This window comes from Microtus pennsylvanicus, chromosome 3 (assembly GCF_037038515.1).
Source record: "Microtus pennsylvanicus isolate mMicPen1 chromosome 3, mMicPen1.hap1, whole genome shotgun sequence".
Taxonomy (NCBI): domain Eukaryota; kingdom Metazoa; phylum Chordata; class Mammalia; order Rodentia; family Cricetidae; genus Microtus; species Microtus pennsylvanicus.
The window spans coordinates 13997913-14016261 of NC_134581.1; the positions used below are offsets into that span (position 1 = coordinate 13997913).

General features: G+C 51.9%; 1 protein-coding gene across 4 annotated transcripts; it reads right to left on the reverse strand.

The window, feature by feature from the left end:
• Window positions 1-2362: 2362 nt before the first annotated feature.
• On the reverse strand, window positions 2363-16994 carry Cspg5 (chondroitin sulfate proteoglycan 5). 4 transcript variants are annotated; one of them, XM_075964452.1, is made up of 6 exons: window positions 16438-16994; window positions 14766-15873; window positions 11134-11322; window positions 9029-9185; window positions 2747-2878; window positions 2363-2579 (listed from the first exon to the last, which is right to left on the reverse strand). In XM_075964452.1, the coding sequence occupies exons 1-6, from the start codon at window positions 16532-16534 to the stop codon at window positions 2562-2564; spliced, it is 1701 nt and encodes a 566-aa protein (XP_075820567.1). In that variant the 5' UTR covers window positions 16535-16994; the 3' UTR covers window positions 2363-2561. The 4 variants fall into 4 exon arrangements, with proteins under 4 accessions (XP_075820567.1, XP_075820569.1, XP_075820566.1 ...); XM_075964454.1 differs by having other exon boundaries at window positions 9110-9185; window positions 16438-16992; XM_075964451.1 differs by having other exon boundaries at window positions 2363-2878; window positions 16438-16993.
• Between the last annotated feature and the right edge of the window lie 1355 nt (window positions 16995-18349).

Sequence of the window (18349 nt, forward strand, 5' to 3'; positions counted from 1 at the left end):
CAGATCTCTGAGAGTTTGAGACCAGCCTGGTCTACAGAGCAAGTTCCAGGACAGCTAGGACTACACAGAGAAACTCTGTCTTAAAAAAACATGTCTCCTAGTCTACAAAGTCTACTTGATTTTGTTTATTTTCAGTGTCTGTGTGGGTCTGTGATTGTTGAAGTCAAAAACAACTTTCTGCAGTTGCTTCCCTTCCCGTCATGCAGGTTCTAGGGAAGAAACTCAGATGGTCTGGCTTAGCAGCAAGCAGCTCTACCCACTGAGCCATCTCACAGGCCCCTCAAGGTCCACCTTCAGTCTCTGTCCTGAACTCTTCCCACACAGATGCACAGTGCTATTGTGTCTATTTCTCGGGAGTTTCTCTGTGTGTGGTGCATACACATGGACGCGGACACTCACCTGTTCGCCAGACATGCACAGGTGATGGCCGTCTTCCAGGTAATCACCTTATTTTTTAAGACAGGGTCTCTCAGGGAACCTAGAACTCATTGTTTTCTGCTAGACTTGCTGGCCAGTTTGCCTCTGGGACTCAGTCTCCCAGCACCGGGGTTGCGGAAGCGCTGCCATGCCTAGCTTCTTACCTGGGTGGCGGGATCCGAACTTGGGTCTTCCTGTTTGTGCAGCAAGCACTTTACCCACTGAGCTCAACTTATGAAGTTGAGGCCTTGTTCATTTCTCATGAAGATTCATGGCATGCAAACACTTAATCCTTACTTATGAAAGAATATCTTTTTGTTGTTCAGTTTGTTTTTTGGAGACAGGGTTTCACTATATAGCCCTGGCTACCCTGGAATGCACTATGTAGACCACTCTGGCCTGGAACTCACAAAGATCCACCTGCTCCTGTCTCCTGAGTGCTGGGATTACAGGTGTGTGTTGCTATGCCTGGCTATACCTGGTCTTTAACAGTAGATGAGAATTATGGATCAAATTGTGCTCCCACCTAAAGAAGGCCATATGTTGATCCTCAACCTCCAAAGTAATGGTAGTTGGAGAAAGGGCCTTTGAAGGGCTAGTTAGGGATAAATACTGTGTTCAGAGAGAACCCTGTTCCAGCTGAACCTGTCCTTAAAAGAACAGGAAGAGCCAGGTGTGGTCAGACACGTGTGTAATCCCAGCACTTGGGAGGCAGAGGAGGGAAGATCAGGAGTTAAAAGTCAGCTCTAGGAGGTTTCTGACACCCTACCTCAAAAACAAACCCCAGCCGGGCGATGGTGGCGCACGCCTTTAATCCCAGCACTCGGGAGGCAGAGGCAGGCGGATCTCTGTGAGTTCGAGACCAGCCTGATCTACAGAGCTAGTTCTAGGACAGGCTCCAAAGCTACAGAGAAACCCTGTCTCGAAAAAAAAAAACAACAACAACAACAAAAAAAACAAACCCCAAAGATATGAATGACATTTCCCTCTGTTGCTAAAATTCCGTGGTGGGGGTTGTAAGCAATGTCTATCCTTCCAAGACCCCAAAGACAAGCCAAGGCACAGTCCCTTCAAAGTTCACTTTGGGAACCCGGTGAGGTTTTGGGGCTTACCTACAGAGCATAGGTTACTCACTGGAGTAACAAAGGGGAGACATGGGAGGTTTTACCCAGCAGGAATGGTGACTTTCCCACACACTGGCATGGATGGAACCCCCACCTCTAGTCCCCACCTCCATATATACTCTAGCCCCTCCCTGAGGCTGTGTGCAATTAGAACAGAGCTGCATACAGCAGGCAAGAGGAAGCCTCTCTATTCCGGGTGTAGAGTCAAGGGGCCCAGCTGCGGGCATCCCTTCCTACTGGTCGCAGCTGAACTCCCTAAGATAGGGGCTGTTTGGCTTGGAGGATGGTCCTGCACTACACCCTCTTCCCATGCAGGTTTCTCAAGATGGCCCAGTGAGGATGCAGAGGACAGAGTTGTAGGAAAGTCAGGAAAAAGAAGGCCTCAGTAGAAACCAATCCTTCTGACACCTTCATCCCCAGAACTGTGAAAAAATGCATGATCTGTCCTGTTTACTAGGACAGCCTGAGATGATATGTCACCATTACCAAGATTTCAAATATTAAATTAAAAAAAAAAGAGTATTTATTTTATGTGTGTAAGCATTGTGTTTGCATGCATGCACGTGCACCATAAACATGCCTGATGCTGCAAGAGGCCAGAAGAGGGCGTCCGGTACCATGGAACCTGAATTACAGATGGCTGGTGAGCCTTTTTTAAAACGTGTGCACGTGTGTGCGCGCGTGCGTGTGTGTGCATGTGTGTCGCTGGCCCTCTGCGAATCTCTCCAGCCCAATTTCAAACATGTGTAGATATACACCTTTCATGAGGGAGGGAAGAACATGAGCAGGCAGAGGACACCATGACACGAAGAAAGTGGACAAACTTTTTAAAAAGTTTTATTTCAAGAACCTTGATTTTTTTAAACTGGTATTTCAAAAAAAGGTGGGTCAAAGTACAAAAAAAAAAGTCAGTTGAGTAACAGCGAGGTTTAGAAACCCCAGCTGCAGAAGCAACGCACAGACAGCACAGACAAAACGATCCAATCTTCTATGCAGTCCTGCTCAGTTTCTTTGCTTATTTTAAGTGTTTTTCCCCTCCTACAAAACACATCAGAGCATGCCATGAGATCAGAAAAAGAAAAGCCTAACAAGTGGTTACGAGAAGCCAACTGTGTACAAGAGGAGACAATGGTCCTTCCCTCCCCCACCCCCCTCTCCTCTCCTCTCGCTCAGTTTCAGGTTAAGTTATTCTGGAGACAGTTCACCTCCAAGTCAGCTTGGTCACCTTTGCCACCCTCAAGTTTGGGTGACATGGAGTTCTGGATGTTAAAGGACTCTTCCTCCTTCAGGCAGGACTTGAGAGCTTCCTGGATTTTGTGGGGAGCACTGGGGTCATCCTAGAAGAGGAGAAAGTTGGGGGGTTACCGGGAAGGAAGGCAGCAGGTAGAAGGACCAAAGCGATCACATCAGGTTTTCCCGAGTTGGCTAAGAGCGGAGTCCAGCTCGCCAGACTGGAATAAAGTGAGCTGGGCCTGAGGGGCTGGCGAGCAGCAGCTGGGAAGGAAAGTCACCCTCATGAAGGTCACCTCAGCACTACAGAGGCGGGGGTGGGAGAATAGGGAATTCAGAGCTAGCCTTGGCCATATAACAAGTTCAAGACCAGCCTGTACTATGTGAATTCTGTCTCAAAAACAAACAGGCAGGCAGACACAAGTAATCAGATTATGAGAATTTTACTTCAGGCCATTCATCTTTTCTCACAAAGAGAGATAAGGAAAAAAAACTGGTCCATTTATTTGTTTGTTTGTTTGTGGGCAGGGACTTACTAAGTAGTCCTGGCTGGCCTGGAACTCATTGTGTAGACCAAACTAGCCTTGAACTCAAATATCCGAGTGCTGGAATTAAAGGCATGCACTGCCATAACTGGCCATTTCTTCTGTAAAGATTGTCCCAGAAAAGATCGGTTTTATTATTATTTTTGGTTATGTGTATGTGTGTTTATCTCTGTGTGGGTATGTGTGCCTGAGCACAGGTGGCTGCACAAGCCAGAGGGCTCAGGGTCCCCTAAAGCTGGAGTCAATGGCAGTTGTGAGCTGCCTGATGTGGGCGCTAGGGAATCGAACTTGAGTCTTCTGTAAGGGCAGCAAGTGTTCTCAAATCCTGAACTATCATCTCTCCAGACCAAGAAACGGGTCCTTTTAATACTGGGCCAAGGGGGGCTGGAGAGATAGCTCAGAGGTTAAGAGCATTGCCTGTTCTTCCAAAGGTCCTGAGTTCAATTCCCAGCAAACACATGGTGGCTCACAACCATCTGTAATGGGGTCTGGTACCCTCTTCTGGCCTGCAGGCATACACACAGACAGAATATTGTATACATAATAAATAAATAATAAAAAAAATACTGGGCCAAGGATCCAAAGTCTCTTGTGGGTAAGTGTTCTCACAAAAAACACCTGTGAGAGAAAATGGCTTGTCAGTCAATATCCCCAGTGGGACACACCAGACTATGGCTTCATATGACTTCTCCACATAGCCAACTAGAGGTTAAAAATTACGTGGGCCTCAGACACTAACTTAGAAGGGGCTTGCTCAACCCAAGCCCCGGTAAATCCAGCCACCTTGGGTGCCTCCCACATTCTGTGTTGGCCCATATTTAAGATGAGGGTTCAGAAGTCACTTTGGGGTACATCTGTGCCCAGAATAGGCACCTAACCTTAGCTGTATTTGCCCACTAAGGGTTTACAGGAAGCCCCCACACCTGCACAAGCCTCCAACTCCACACTGTAAGTTCTCAGAGGGCTGCCATGGCAACACCTGCCCCTTTCTTTCCCATAAAGACCACTGATGACTGTCAGTGTGGTTTCTCAGCACCACTGTCTCTGAAGCCCCAAACAGCCATTGTAAGTGCCCACACTGTTGATAAAACAGACAGGCTCATGCTCATCAAGAAGGGTGGAGATGGGGCTGGAGAGGCAGTTCCGTGGTTAAGAGCCCTCCGGTTGCTTCCAGAGGACCCAGATTCAGTTCCCAGCACCACAGCACTCCAGTTCCAGAGGCTCCCACACTCTCTACCCTCCTTGGGCACCAGGCAAGCAAGCAGGTGGTGCACAAGAACACACACATGCACATGCATCTAAATTTTTCAAAGGGAGAATATGCTCATCTCATTAGATACCTTCTGTTTTATTTATTTATCTGGTTGGTTGGTTTTTTGAGACAGGGTTTCTCTGGGATTAAAGTACTGGGATTAGAGGTGCATGCCACCACCTCCCTGGGGATTTCTTTTTTGTTTTGAGATAGAGTCTCACTGAGGCCCTGGCTGTCCCGGAACTCACTATGTCAACCAGACTGGTCTCAAACTCACAGAGATCCTCCTACCTTTGCCTCTGCTTCCTCAGTGCTAGAATTGGAGTTTACTTTTTTTTATTTTTTTAAAAAAGTTTATTTATTTATTATGTATACAGCATTCTGCCTGCATGTATGCCTGCAGGCCAGAAGAGAGCAACAGATTTCATCATAGATGATTGTGAGCCACCATGTGGTTGCCGGGAATTGAACTCAGGACCTCTGGAAGAGCAGCCAGTGCTCTTAACCTCTGAGCCATCTCTCCAGCCCCCATATTAGTTTTTAAACAATACCTACTTAGCTACTGCACGTGTCTGTGTGAGTGCATGCACACGTGTCGCATGTTTGCGCATGAGTATATGCACACACGTCCACATGTCTGTGATGGGCAGAGAAGGCACCAGGGCATTCATTTATTATTTTCCATCTATTTTTTGGAGGCAGGGGCTGAAGCCAGGCTCTCGTTTTCTCAGCTAATCTGGAAGCCAGCGAGTCCCAGCCATCCTCCTGCGTCTGCCTACCTTGGAGCTGGGATTGTAGGTGTACATGAACAGCCCAGCTTGCAATGAAGCACAGGGCTCGGAACTCCAGTTCACCAGATTGTGCAGCAGGCTCCTAACTCCCGAGCCATCTCTCTAGTTCCTGTTTGTTAATTATTGGTACTATGTGTGGGGGGGTGCCATGGCGCTCACGTGGAGGTCAGAGGGCAACCTATGGGAGTTGGTTCTCTCTTTCTACCATAAGGATTCCAGGGATCAAACTTAGGTCATCAGGCTTGGTGGCAAGCACCTATACTTGCGGAGACATCTTGGTAACCCTGTTTGTTTTTGAGACAGGGTCTCATGAAGCCCAAACTGGTTTTGAACTTAATTTAGCTATGATGAACTTGAGCTTCTAATAGTCTTATTTTTACCTTTCAGATTCCAGAATCACATCACGCTCAGCTTCCTGAAAACAATCCTTATTTTGCTTGTCTACTTATTTTTCAGTTTTTGAGATAGGTCTTGTAGCTATGTAGCCCAGGCTGACCTCATGATCCTTCTGCCTCAGCCTTTCCAAGTATTCAAAGTGCAGGCATGTCCCACCACAAAATGGCTCATTCTTGCTCTAGCCACTTTGTAAGTTCAAGATAGGGGCAGGAGATATCGCTCAGTTGGTAGAGTGCTTGCTCAGAATGCAAGAGACTCTCCCCCCGATGCCCACCCCTCCAAAAATGGTAGGTTAGCCTAAAAAGCCAAGAAAAGCACAGTAAAGCTGACAGTCACCTCTCCTCTATAAGAACCTGGTTTCAGGTTCCTCGACAGACCCTCTCAGACTCATCACAGGCTCTCCAGGGGACAAAGAGGGAAAGGAGCAATGGGTGACTTAGAGAGCTCTAACATCACAAAGGTGGGGACCTCCCCCCCAAGGGCTCAGGGACTGCCAGCCAATGCTGGTGACTCAAGCCTCTGATTGATCCCAGTTGCTTGGAGGGCTGGGGTAGGAGGATGGCAAATTCAAACTCAGTCTGAGCTACAGAGAAAACTGCCTTCCGGGCCACCGTGTGAAAGAAGCAGATCCCGAGAGTGAGGAACAGAGGTACCCAAACAGGGATCTGGAATAAGCTATAAACATCCTGCAAAGAGAAGGGGGGAGGGGGGTTTAAACCAAGGTGGGTTTCCTTCAGTCCAACTGTCTCTTCCAGAGCTGATCCTGCTAAGCCCAAGGTCACAGAAGCCACAGCAGATGGGCCGTCCGCCTTTGACTTGGCAGATGTACCTGGCCATGAGGGAACGGGACAGACACTTGGCACACATCCCAAGAACCGCTGTGGATCCCCTATCCCCAGTGCTCCCCCCAGCCATATGGGCACTCTATGCCCACGGGTAAGTGGACTCAGCCTGGGCCCGCACAGGTCCAGATGCAAACCTCTAGGGAAAGGGCAGCAGGCTGAGCATCACCGCACAGCGCAAGTGCAGTCTGGAAAGCAGGAAAGATGTAAGGAGGAGACAAAGTGCAAAGGGGGATCATGGGGAAAAACGGATGAGCAGATGAGCAGAACTCTGTGGAACCCCTCAGACCTTCAGAGGACCCAGCTGTCCCCCTCAATTAGACTGGTAAGGAACAGGGCAGCTGCGGGCTTTCAGGTGACGTCAATCAAACTGTCCACCTGGACCACCCGACATGTTCTCCAACTTCCTCCCCAATGATCGTCTTCAGGAGCACCGCGCAGCCACACAGACTGAGCCTGTGGCACAAGGGACCCTCACCTTAGTTCAGAGGAGCGGACAAAGGAAAGGGAGACACTGGGAACTGACGCTGCCCAAAGCAGCAGAGATCTTAAATTTTGAAATCTTTTTAGAGTATGACACACAGAGTTTATGGCAACAGTAGGAAGATGATCAACTCACTCTTCTAGAACAGAAATAGCCCTTTAGTAAACTCTGTAAAACCGGGCTTGTGAGGCAGCTCTGTGGGTGATGGTTGCTGCCAAGCCCAAGCTGCATCTAATCCCTGGACCTCACATGGTTGGAGGAGAGAACTGGCTCCCTCGTGCTATCCTCTTGACCTGCGCAGTGAGATGACAGGCATGCACCCAACACACGCAGAAAGAAGATGCTCCTGAGGCAAGCCCAGGGGAGGACGGTGTGTGTGTGTGTGTGTGTGTGTGTGTGTACATGGTGCGCATGAGCATGTGCATGTAGAGACTCCCTGGACGGTGGAGCCAGGAGACGTCAATGGCTTGGTCCTGCAGCTTCCCTGAGGGCTGGCCAACTGCTGTGTCAGCCAGGCCCACCGCCCTTCTTAGGCAGGTCCAAGGCAGCTGACCTGCTCTCTGCTCTGTTTCCAAAGCTGGGTCTCAACGTGACCTCTCCATAGAGCTCAGCCAAGAACCAGTTTTGTGCAGACTCGTGCAGACACGCAGCTCTAGGAGGAGCTGTTCCCTCACCATCCCTCTCAGGAAAGGAGTCAGTAACTGTGAAGCTGCCAGAAGCAAACCTTCCTGAGGGCATTTGCACTGTTAGGCCAGAGCAACTCCATATTGGTCACATCTGCTGCACCATCATACAAGATGGCAGGTCGAATAGAGGAGCAGAGAGAGCCTGTCCACACTATCATCCTCCATTGATCCATAAACCCTGACTGAACGTATTTCACAGGCTAAGCCATCTTTCCAGGCCCATTGTTGTTTGTTTATTGAGACAGGATCTTAATACGTAGTCCAAATTGGTCTCTCTCTTTTCCAGACAAGGTCTCAACTGCTGACTGAACTCCTAACAACCCCCTTCCTCAGTTCCCCAGTGCTGGGACTACAGTGAGGCAGCACGGTGAGCTTCAGATAGAAACATTCCTAACTTACTGGAGGGGATTCTGGACAGAATGGGTCTAGACCACTAAGGAGCAAGGAGCCCTGACTCCCCAAAGCCATGGCTCGGGCGAGCACCTTGGGTAGTTCCTGCACCTGTGTTACTGGTCTCTACACAAATGCGCTCATCTGGAAGCATGGAGCCTGCACTAGGTGCACAGCCCTCGGATTTGGTCCGGATGGTTCCCACTTTACTTTTAAAGTTCTCTGATAGTACCCAACACTACACTGTTCAGCCTGGCCAATTAGCCCGTGTCTTCAGAATATGGCCTACAGTGACCTATTTTACTGTTGGGCTTGGACTGAAAACAGAATTGCAAGCCAGGCAAGGGGTACACTCCTGTAATCACAACATTTAGGAGACAGAGGTGGGAGGATCAGGAGTTCAAACCCATTGTGGACTACATAGCAAGTTGGAGGACAGCCTGTGCTACGTGAGACCCTGTCTCAACTCTAGCTCCCTGCAACCCCCCAAAAATGTCAGTCATGGTGGTGGCTCATGCTCACAATTCCAGGATTTGGGAGATGGAAATAGGAGAATCCACTAGAAACTCAATGCTAGTCAGTGACATAGTGACATATGCAGAGGGGACCACCAGGAAATTCCCCAGCAATGCAAGGTAAAAGACAATGATCGGCTTCTAAAGAACAGGTGAAGATTAAATCATAAGCCATTCTAGAAGATTCCAGTACCTATAACCTGGCCTGCCTGAGAAGTGATACCCACCTTCCCTGCCCCACTGGGTTGCCCTAAGCTGACTTCAAAGCTGTTGGAGACTTCCTACTCTGAGCGAGGGTAGGGGGACCGGCCAGGGGCAGAGGCATGCAAAGGGGGGACGTGAAGAAGACCAGTTACCTGACAGACAACGCTATCATAGTGAGCCAAGGCACGGGCATGGGGGGAGGAGACACAGGGAGTGTCGCAAAGTTTCCTTACATTTGGATGAGAGCCCTCAGCAATGGTGGAGAGGGAGAAGTTATCGTTGTGGAGTTCAGATGGGGTCCGGAATTTGCTGGAAGGACAGAAGGAAGAAGGGAGAAAGTCAAGAGATTGAGGCAAACTGCAGTAGTAGCGGCAATGCCTCGGCTTCACTGTCAAATACCGTATTTACACCATCAATAGAGAAAGGCGCATCAGGACCTGACCTGCCGCCGGGAACAAACTTCAGCCACTTAAACCAATCCAATACTTTCTTATCCTCTGGGATTTTTATATTTGAAAGAACTGCCAATGATATGAACAACTATGACCGTGTTTGTGCACGCCAGGCAATTACAACTGCATCAAGACAGCCATCTGGCCAACAGCAATTGTACGATGCCAGCAACTGTAGACACAATCCAATTTCAGAGATGCTAATATGTGAGAAGAAATATGTATCTTAGAATCAATAAATGTCGGCAGTGTCTGCAGGGGTGAGTGCACATGGTACCCTCAGAGCAGTGATTCCCCTTCTCAGGCACCCGCCATCAACAGCTGCCCCCACCGAAGCGGCCCCATGTCCCTGCTCCCTGCGCACCGTTGCTTTAGTCTAGCCATGGAATGAAGAGTCAAGGGTCCTGGCTTGTGTCCCTCTGGAGTGCTCATGGGCACAGATTTATGTCCCTGCCTCAGTGCACAGGGACAATGGAGGAGGGGCCCTTTCAGCCCCAGGGCGGTTAGCTGGAAGGTCACAGGGCTGCTGTTGTCTGCACAGGAGCAACAGATGGTGTTTTGTCTTTTTCCCAGGACCCAGGGAAAGTCCTTCAGTCACAGTCTCTGGAGGGAGTCTCAGGCCAGTGGGATTGGTATGGGGAGAGATGGAAGGCCAGTGCTACAAAAACTGCCTCTTGGGTCCGGAGGAAGCCAGTGGCTCGTCTTCTTCTTTTGAGACTTCCCGGACACTTTGAAAAGGGTTTTTATTTTGCTTAGTGATCAGAGAGCTCTTTTTTTCTAGTGCATAAGGTCACGTTTGAGTGTTTAAGGGATGGGTTTCATGGTAAATGTGGGTCAACTCTCAGAGGCACAGCCAAAACGAAATCCTGCATTCCTGTGTGGTCCGTAAACTACACAAGAGTTAACTCCAACCCTCATCATTGCTAAATTCTACTGCGTTGGGAACAGGGGTTGACCAGCATTTGCGTGTGTGTATGTGCACCAGTGTGCACGAGCCTGAATATATGTATGCAAAATAGACACAACTTCTCAAGAGTAAAGCAGATCACACCTAAAGAGCAGAGGTGGACAGGGAGCAGAGAGGCTACTGTGGGCTCTCACACACTCTCAAAGGATGAGCGTGAACAGTGACCTAGAGACTAACGCACAGCTCATGCTTTCAGGGGTGAGCCTTTATCTTATTTGGGTCTCGCGTAGCTCAGACTGGCTTCGACCTCCCTGGGTAGCTGAGGATGACCTTGGATTTCTGACCCTCTAGCTTATACCTTTCCCAAGTGCTGGGATACACCCCATCCACATGGTGAAAGGGATCAATGGTAGCTCTGAGCATTGGAGGCCAGCATCCTGTCAACTGAACTAACTCCCTAACCTAAAAGGCGAGCTTTTCAAAGGAAATGCGGTGTGGCAGTAACATCTCTCTCCTCAGCATCACCTGAGGAGGAGCTGATACTAAATGACAGCAGGTTTGAAGGGGCTGAAGTGACTCCATACTGATTTGTGAGCAAAATCTTTTCGCTGAGCAGAGAAGCAGGTGCAGGCAGGGTGGGCAGAGTGAGTGCAGTCATTTACTGAGGGACGTGGTGCATGCTAGAAGCCCTCTCTTTAGCACTCTTTCCTGGGATTCGAATGCTGGAATGTGGGTTGATAGGTGTGCAGGCCCAGGGCTCCACCTGGCACATTTTACATATGAACAGATAAACTTGGGTGGACTTTTAGCCTGAGCCAATGGGCTAGGGGACTGGTGCCAGAGACCCAGCTGGGGCTGGGTGCCTCTGGCCGACAAAGGCTGCCGGGTACACACTTACTTGGTCCTTCGCAGCTTGGTATTCTCAGTCTTGAGCAGATAGAGCTTCTTGGCAAAGAACACAGTCATCATGAACAGGAGGAGCAGCACCAGAGCAGCCGAGCCCACAGCCACGCACATCACCTGGAAGTCGGTGATGATGGACTCACAACGCATGCCCTTGTGCCAGATGTAGTCCTGAGTGTTACACCTACAAGGACACAGGGCAGGAAGCAGTCTTAGCTACAGCCCTCCTCTGAAGCCAACACTCAACAGCCTGCTCTGAGGAGACTATAGAACTGCAGCATCCCCAATCTGAGCAGATGCAGCTGTTCTATGACACGAGCTAGGTGTTCCAAAGCCCGTGATAGAAGCGAGGTGAGCAGAGCAGAGAAACCGAAGGGAATCTCTGAGCTACAGAATTGTTAAGTGACTGGAGAGAAGAGAATCCTGGACTTTTGCCTTGCAGGGATTCCCAGAATTCTGCCTGCCCTGGCTCTGGACGAAAGACGGCTGCTATGACTCAAGGTGAAATACTGGGACCTGCCTTGCACGGGGCAGCCTCTAGCCCATCCAGGTCACGTGACACTGAGAAATAAGGAGCTGACAGACACACAGAGATGGGTGGATATTCTCTTCTTACCCCTGCAGCCCCACAGGTTCTGCCCCTAAAGCTTCTTAGCACTGTGGGAACTATCCTGCCAGAATAGTGAGAATCAATCCCTCGGGGTGGGTTTTCGTCCTTTTGTTGAGTGACTTTCTCCTGCCCTTGGGGACATTCCCAGGCTCCAACTCTTCCAATGACATTGCTGTTTCCATGGGAACCAGGCTGCTTCAAAGAGGAAAGATGTGGAAGGATACAGAGGCAGGCAAAGGAGGGAGGACATGAACCTCGGGTGAATGACAGACTAGAAAAAGGGGTACAGAGATGGAATGATGCCCCAGCAAAGTGGCTCCTTCACATCCAGAACAGGGTGGGGAAATGTGCCTAGTAATGGATTTCTGTGTTCCAGCAGAATCTCCCGGCAAAGGGAGGTACAGAAGATCTGTTTAAGGCTGCCAGGGGATGCAGACCCCTCTGTGTGGGGGCCCTCTCACCCAGTGTTCTAGAAAAGTTCTGCCATAGCTCAGATCCTTTCCCTGCAGCGGGTCAGGGTAACGGAGACAAAGGCATGCTGCAGACTGCAAGGAAAGACTCGGCAGTCTCCTGTGAGTGGAATGTAAAATAGTGTGCAAGCAGCCGCCAGGCCTGGGTGTGCAGAGCGGAAGTGGGAGCCTGGGCAGCGGTCTGGGTGTGATCTTAGGACAGAAGCTGAGCAAGAGGGCATCGGTGTAGGCCATGTGGAAGCCCTCCTGTGGGGAAAACAGCCATGCAGACTAGCCAGGAGGACAATCTTTCTCTTACTGGAGAATTCTCCGAGAGGACCAGGAGTTCTGGGCACTTTCACAGTTCTCCGAAGGCAGCCAGAGCTCCAGACTTCCCACAGTGGTGAGAAGCTCACTTTGAAGGTAAAAATGTCAGGCCCCCAGTAGGATGAAAGATGATTTTGTAGAAACTCTGCTGTCCCCAGCCTGAAAACATCCCTTATAGTTCCCCAGACTAAAGACAGAACAAGCTCACAGGGTCTTCTACACTTTTGGTGATCTTTAACTGGCAAATTCTTTACAATACCCCCCCCCCAATTTCTTCTCTTTCTTTTTTGAGTCAGGATCTCACTGAGCCCAGGGTGGCTTCAAACTCACTGTGTAGCTGAGGCTAGCCTTGAACTCCTGTTTCTTTTGTCTCTGCCTTGCAAGTGCTAGGATTACAGTCACTGGTTACCATGTTCCTCCATCTCTGCCAGTCTCTGCCTTGCAAGTGCTAGGATTACAGTCATTGGTTACCATGTTCCTCCATCTCTGCCTTGCAAGTGCTAGGATTACAGTCACTGGTTACCATGTTCCTCCATCTCTGCCTTGCAAGTGCTAGGATTACAGTCATTGGTTACCATGTTCCTCCATCTCTGCCTTGCAAGTGCTAGGATTACAGTCATTGGTTACCATGTTCCTCCATCTCTGCCAGTCTCTGCCTTGCAAGTGCTAGGATTACAGTCATTGGTTACCATATTCCTCCATCACCATAAAATTTTGATCAAGGAAATTACTCTTGGGAATGGCTGGACAACTCCAACCAGAACCGTGTAGTCATCCTGCGTGGATGATCCTAGTGCCGTGACCATGTAGGAAATGACATCAGAGCTGGAACTCGAGCTGTGACGCCAAGGCGCTACAGTCAAAACTTAAATGCACAAGAACAAAGGAAGGAAAAGAAACACTGAAGCATTTAACAGAGAGCCACATCTGAGTATGGCTCAGGCATGTGATTCTAGCACTTCAGGAACTCAAGGCTAGCCTTGGCTGCACAGAGAGTTCAAGGCCAGCCTGGTCTACAGAAGACCTCGTCTTTTAAAAACAGCAAGGAAGGGGGCTGGAGAGATGGCTCAGAGGTTAAGAGCATTGCCTGCTCTTCCAGAGGTCCTGAGTTCAATTCCCAGCAACCACATGGTGGCTCACAACCATCTGTCTGGTGCCCTCTTCTGGCCTGCAGGGTTATGTGCAGGCAGAACACTGTATACTAAATAAATAAATATTTAAAAAAAAAACAGCAAGGAAGAGCTGAGTATGGGGGTGTCCACCTAAACCCCAGCACTTGGGAGGCAGAGGCAGGTGGATCTCAGAGTGAGTTCCAGGACAGCCAGGGCAATACAGAGAAACCCTATTTCAAAATAAATTTTTAAAAAATGAAAACAAGAGCTATGTGGAGACCAGAATGCTCGTCAGAGGTCTGGCGAGAACAAGACTGCAGCTCTCCACTTAAAGAACCACCCAGCCCACCCTCGACTACACGATCCTTCCACCGGGAACGGTTTCCCATCAGGCAACTCTCCCTGTGAAGGCATTCCCAGAGGTGAGGTGACTGGGAAACTCCTGATGAGGTGTGGGATCGGGGACATCTAAACTCTTTTTGAAAACTTTATGCACTTACTATCCCACAAAAGGCAGTCACCAATTGGAAGCAAGCCACCACCCCAAATCAAGAACATCCACAGACCAGGGAGAAGATTCAGCTGGACTCCACCCGTGTGTGCGGCTGCTCGAGGCGCTGCCCTAGGGCTGCACTCTAACTTTCCACACCTGTGCTTCCTTCAGAGGAACCTGGCTCTCTCGGGCCAAACACAGACAGCTTGGCAGAAGCACGGGGCAGCCATCTTAACTTCCCAGAAGGGTTGCAAGCGTGCTTCATCTACCAGAATGGCTACTTTCCTAAGCTCTTGGAGAAACCCCTTCACTTTCCCTTTAAGGTTGAGTGGCTGGGCCCAGTTCTTAGAGGATTTATGAAATATTACTTCTGAGGACTTTGTCCTGATGGCAAGATCATAAGTACCTTTTTTTTTAGGGGGCGGGGGGGTATGTAGCCCATGTTGGCTTCAAATTCACAATTTTCCTGCCTCGGCCTCCCCAGTGTTGAGGTTACAGGTGTGTACTCAACATGTTAGGAGTCAGTCCTGTGAATGTCCCTCCTCTGGGAAGTCCTCCCCTTTGCTGAGGCTGCCCCACCTACGCTGCTCAGACTTTACCAGCCCTGGAACACCTGCCACTCCCTTACTCCCTTACCTGCAGAAAGCCCCTATGTTCTCCACCAGGTAGCACTGGCCGCCATTGTGACAGTAACTGGGGAAGAGGTCACACACAGACCGGCAGGAACCGTTGTGCTTGACAAAGCCAACTCGGCACTCTGTGCCATTTCCGCCTGAGGCCAGGTCCCTGCCAGGATCTCCTGGGCGGGGCCTGAGAGAGATGCTGCTGCCAGGGACCATCCCCAGAGTATGCTGTGGAGGGACAGCATGCCACCGGCTGGTGGGCTGTCCTGTCCCTGGCCCCACACCAGGCTTCTGGGAGGGCAGGAGGAGGTCATTCTCATCTTCCAGGTCTCCAGCTCCTACTGCATCCTTGTCATCATCCTCTTCCTCTTCCTCCTCTTCCAGATCATCATAGAAGGACGTGGTGGGGTAGAAATCAGACTCGTCAAAGGGGGTGAAGTCATCATATAAGTCAAGCAGGCTCCAGGAAGGGGTCTCTCCTTCGGTGTCAGGGTGACTGTCTGAGGCTCCTGGTGACCCTGGGAAGCTGCCCACGTCTGCACCATGACCCTCACTATCCAACCCTTCAAAGTAGTCGATGTCAATTATATCTGAGGTTGGATGGGTCTCTAGATGGCCTCCAAGGGCATGAGTGGGCTCTGGCCCTTGAGGCTCAGGTGTGCTGCCTCCCAGGTTCAGCCAAACCTCCAAGGGCTTCTCCTTAGGGAGTTCAGAGACTGGGCTAGTCTTATCATGGGTAGTGGGGGAGGGAGGTCCACTGGCTTCAGTAGCCTCAGGGGTGGCAGGAGGCATTGTAGATGACCCAAGGGCCTCAACAGGAGCTTGGAGTGTAGCTGGGAGGGTCTGGGCGTCGCCACTGCCAGTCTCTGCAGTCACTCCACCCAGGCCTGGGCTATCTGTCTCCAGCCAGGCAATGCCAGTCACTGCAGCTGATGCCTCCTCCTCTGTCCCGACCCCACGGCCCACCGCAGCCAGCTCACGGCCGGGCGCTGTCCACGAGGTCTCATCTTCCCCAGCTGCTGGCAGGCCGGCTTCCTCCCGCGTGTCATTGGCACGCGGTTCCCATGCAAGGCCGCTCCTCACCAGCTCTTCAGCCTCGATCGCGCTGCCTGCTTCGCGTGCTGTGGGAGGGAGGGCGAGGGGGTAGGGTGTTAAGGTGGCGTGTGGGGTTGAGACAGCTCTGAGAGACCCAGTAGACCAGGGTCCACCCTGGGACACTCCTTCGGTTTCCAAGGCCACGCCCCACTTCTAAGGCCCGCCCCCGAGGAAATACACCTTGCCTGTGGTTTCCCGCCCCAGACAACGCCCGCAGTCTGAGAGGCGAGGTCAGGGTAGTCCACCAACTCTGGCTCATCCTCGCCTCATCTTAGGGACCCCGCCCCGCCCACAAACCCCGCCCACAAATCTCACCCATGCCCCGCCCCTACCTCAAGACCCCACCCCCACTCTAGCCCACCCTGCCGTCTCCTCCCTGGCTGCCGCCTGCTCCCCGCTGGCCTGTGGTCCCCCCCCCCGTCCTCTCCTCCTCCCGCGCCCCTTTCCCGCCCAGGTCCCGGGCTGCAGGCCAGACGGTGCCCCGCCCCCTTGTCACGGCTTGGGGACTCCACCTGGACCTGAAGGCAGCCAGCGAGAGCCCTGGCAGGGGTGGGGCGCGAGGGCTGGCTGGGGTCGCGGTGGGTACCTACCCGGCACGGCGCCAGCGATGAGGACCAGCGTGGCCCCCAGAAGCAGCAGCGCTGGCGGCGGCCCCAGACTCGGGCCCCCGCCTCCAGCTCGGCCCATCGTGCGGAGCAGCCCCGGCCGCTGTGCACGGTGCGCGCGGCTTGGCTGCACTCTCGGCTTGCCCGGCCGCCGCGCCTGCCGCCCGTCTGCGGCCGCCTCAGCCCACGGTGGGCAGCATGAGGCGCCGCATGCCGCCGTCAGCCGCTGTCCTCCGCGCGCCGCGCCTCCCCGCCTCCCGCGCCGCCGCGGCCGCTTGCCGCTGCCGCGCTCGGCGCCGCCCCCACTCCGCCCGCCCCGCTGCACGTCGCGTTGACGCCGGCCCCTCTCGGTCCTCCTGGTCGGGGGGACAGGCAGACCCCTCTGGCACGGGACGCGCGGGGGGCGGCAGCGGAGCCGCAGGGGAAGCCGACAGGTGCACGGGCGGGAGCCCGCAGGGCCGGCCTGCGGGGCCTGCGCTCCCGGTGCTGAGCGCGCTCGGCCGCGGACCTCCGAGGAACCCACCCGCCACGCGCGCGCAGGGAGGCGGGGACGTCGCGGGCTCAGACACCCGCAGGCTCGGGGCGGGGCTCGGAAAGGCCGCGGGGGGCGGAAGCCCGCGCCCCCCGTGTTGATAGCGGCGGGACCGGAGCACCGACTCTCGGGTTTCTGCGCCAACCCGGTGTTCTGGGCAGGCAAGGTTCTCCGGTCGGTCTCTGAGTCTTCACGAGAGCAGGGCGAACGTCGACAGAACCTGGCAAGGAGGCGAATACGACGGCCTAGGCTCTAATCGGATCAGACCTAATCCGTCCACAGCCAAAGCCATTAGTTTAGATCTTGCCAACGTATTATTCGGGCAAGGGGTGAGAACCTCCCATTACTTTGACTTCGCCTTGCCTTCTCTAAATCCAGGGCGGCCTTTGAGTCCTTTCCTACTTCCCCAGGATGCACAGTTCCCTAGGTGACCTGTAGTACCCAAACCCAGGTTCCTGGTTAGATCAAGGTCTCGCTCACTGACAGGTGCACATAGGATGTGGCACCTAACCCGGGTTCACTGATTACTGGGATAGGGGAGGCAGAGCTATGACTTAGACACCTAGTAGTCCTCGCCTCCAAATGGCCTATTTCTTGATGTCTTATTATCGACCTAAATGATTATATTCAGCTCAGCCCAAGGACATGGGGTGACGCTGGTGTAGACGCTCTTATCTCTGTCAGATACCAAGTATGATCAAGGACAGGCCATCATTTATCTCTCCTAGTGGTGTTGCCTTTGTTGAACACTCTTTTTCTCCCATCACAACCATGGCTGCAGCCTATTCCCCCAGCCTAGAGTCCCCTCCAGGGTGGCAAACGTAGTGCCAGAAAAACTCGATTTCCTATTACCCTGCCTTCTGTGAGGCCTACACGTCCTGTTCAAGCAGTTAGGCCCTTATATCCTAATCAGTTCCTGGACTGGAGGTAGGCTCTGTAGGGCCCATAGATGGCATCTATGGAGTGGCAACCAGCCACATCTGTCCCAGCTCCTTAAGTCTGGAGTTCCAGTCAAGAGGGAGCTGCTTCTGTCTTCCGTTCGTGGCTGGTAGTTGTCAAACGTGGATGTTGGTGGAGGTACTTACATCCTTGTTCTGGGGCAAGTCTATGTGTACGTCCCTTCTTGTCTAGGCATGGTCACAATAGTCTTTTCTCACAGTAAAACATCAAGGGTTAGGGATAGCACCTAACAGACTTTAGGTTCAATTCCTAGTACCACAAAATAATTGTGTTTGCTGGTAATGGTAGCTCGCGCCTGCAATCCCTGCCTAGAACCAACTAATCAAATCCCTCTATCTACCCTTGCTTGCTTCCCATCTTTAACATATTTTGTTTAACTATCCTTTTGAATTCTGGTTTTTTGAT

Bases quoted from the DNA above. Each gene is read 5' to 3' on its own strand.
- Cspg5 (XM_075964451.1), bottom strand. From the start codon at position 16,534: ATGGGCCGAGCTGGAGGCGGGGGCCCGAGTCTGGGGCCGCCGCCAGCG. The intron at 15,874-16,437 runs GTAGGTACCCAC...TCCCTCCCACAG, and splicing joins CATCGCTGGCGCCGTGCCGG to CACGCGAAGCAGGCAGCGCG. The intron at 2,879-9,028 runs GTAACTGGTCTT...CTCCTCTTCTAG, and splicing joins ATGATAGCGTTGTCTGTCAG to GATGACCCCAGTGCTCCCCA.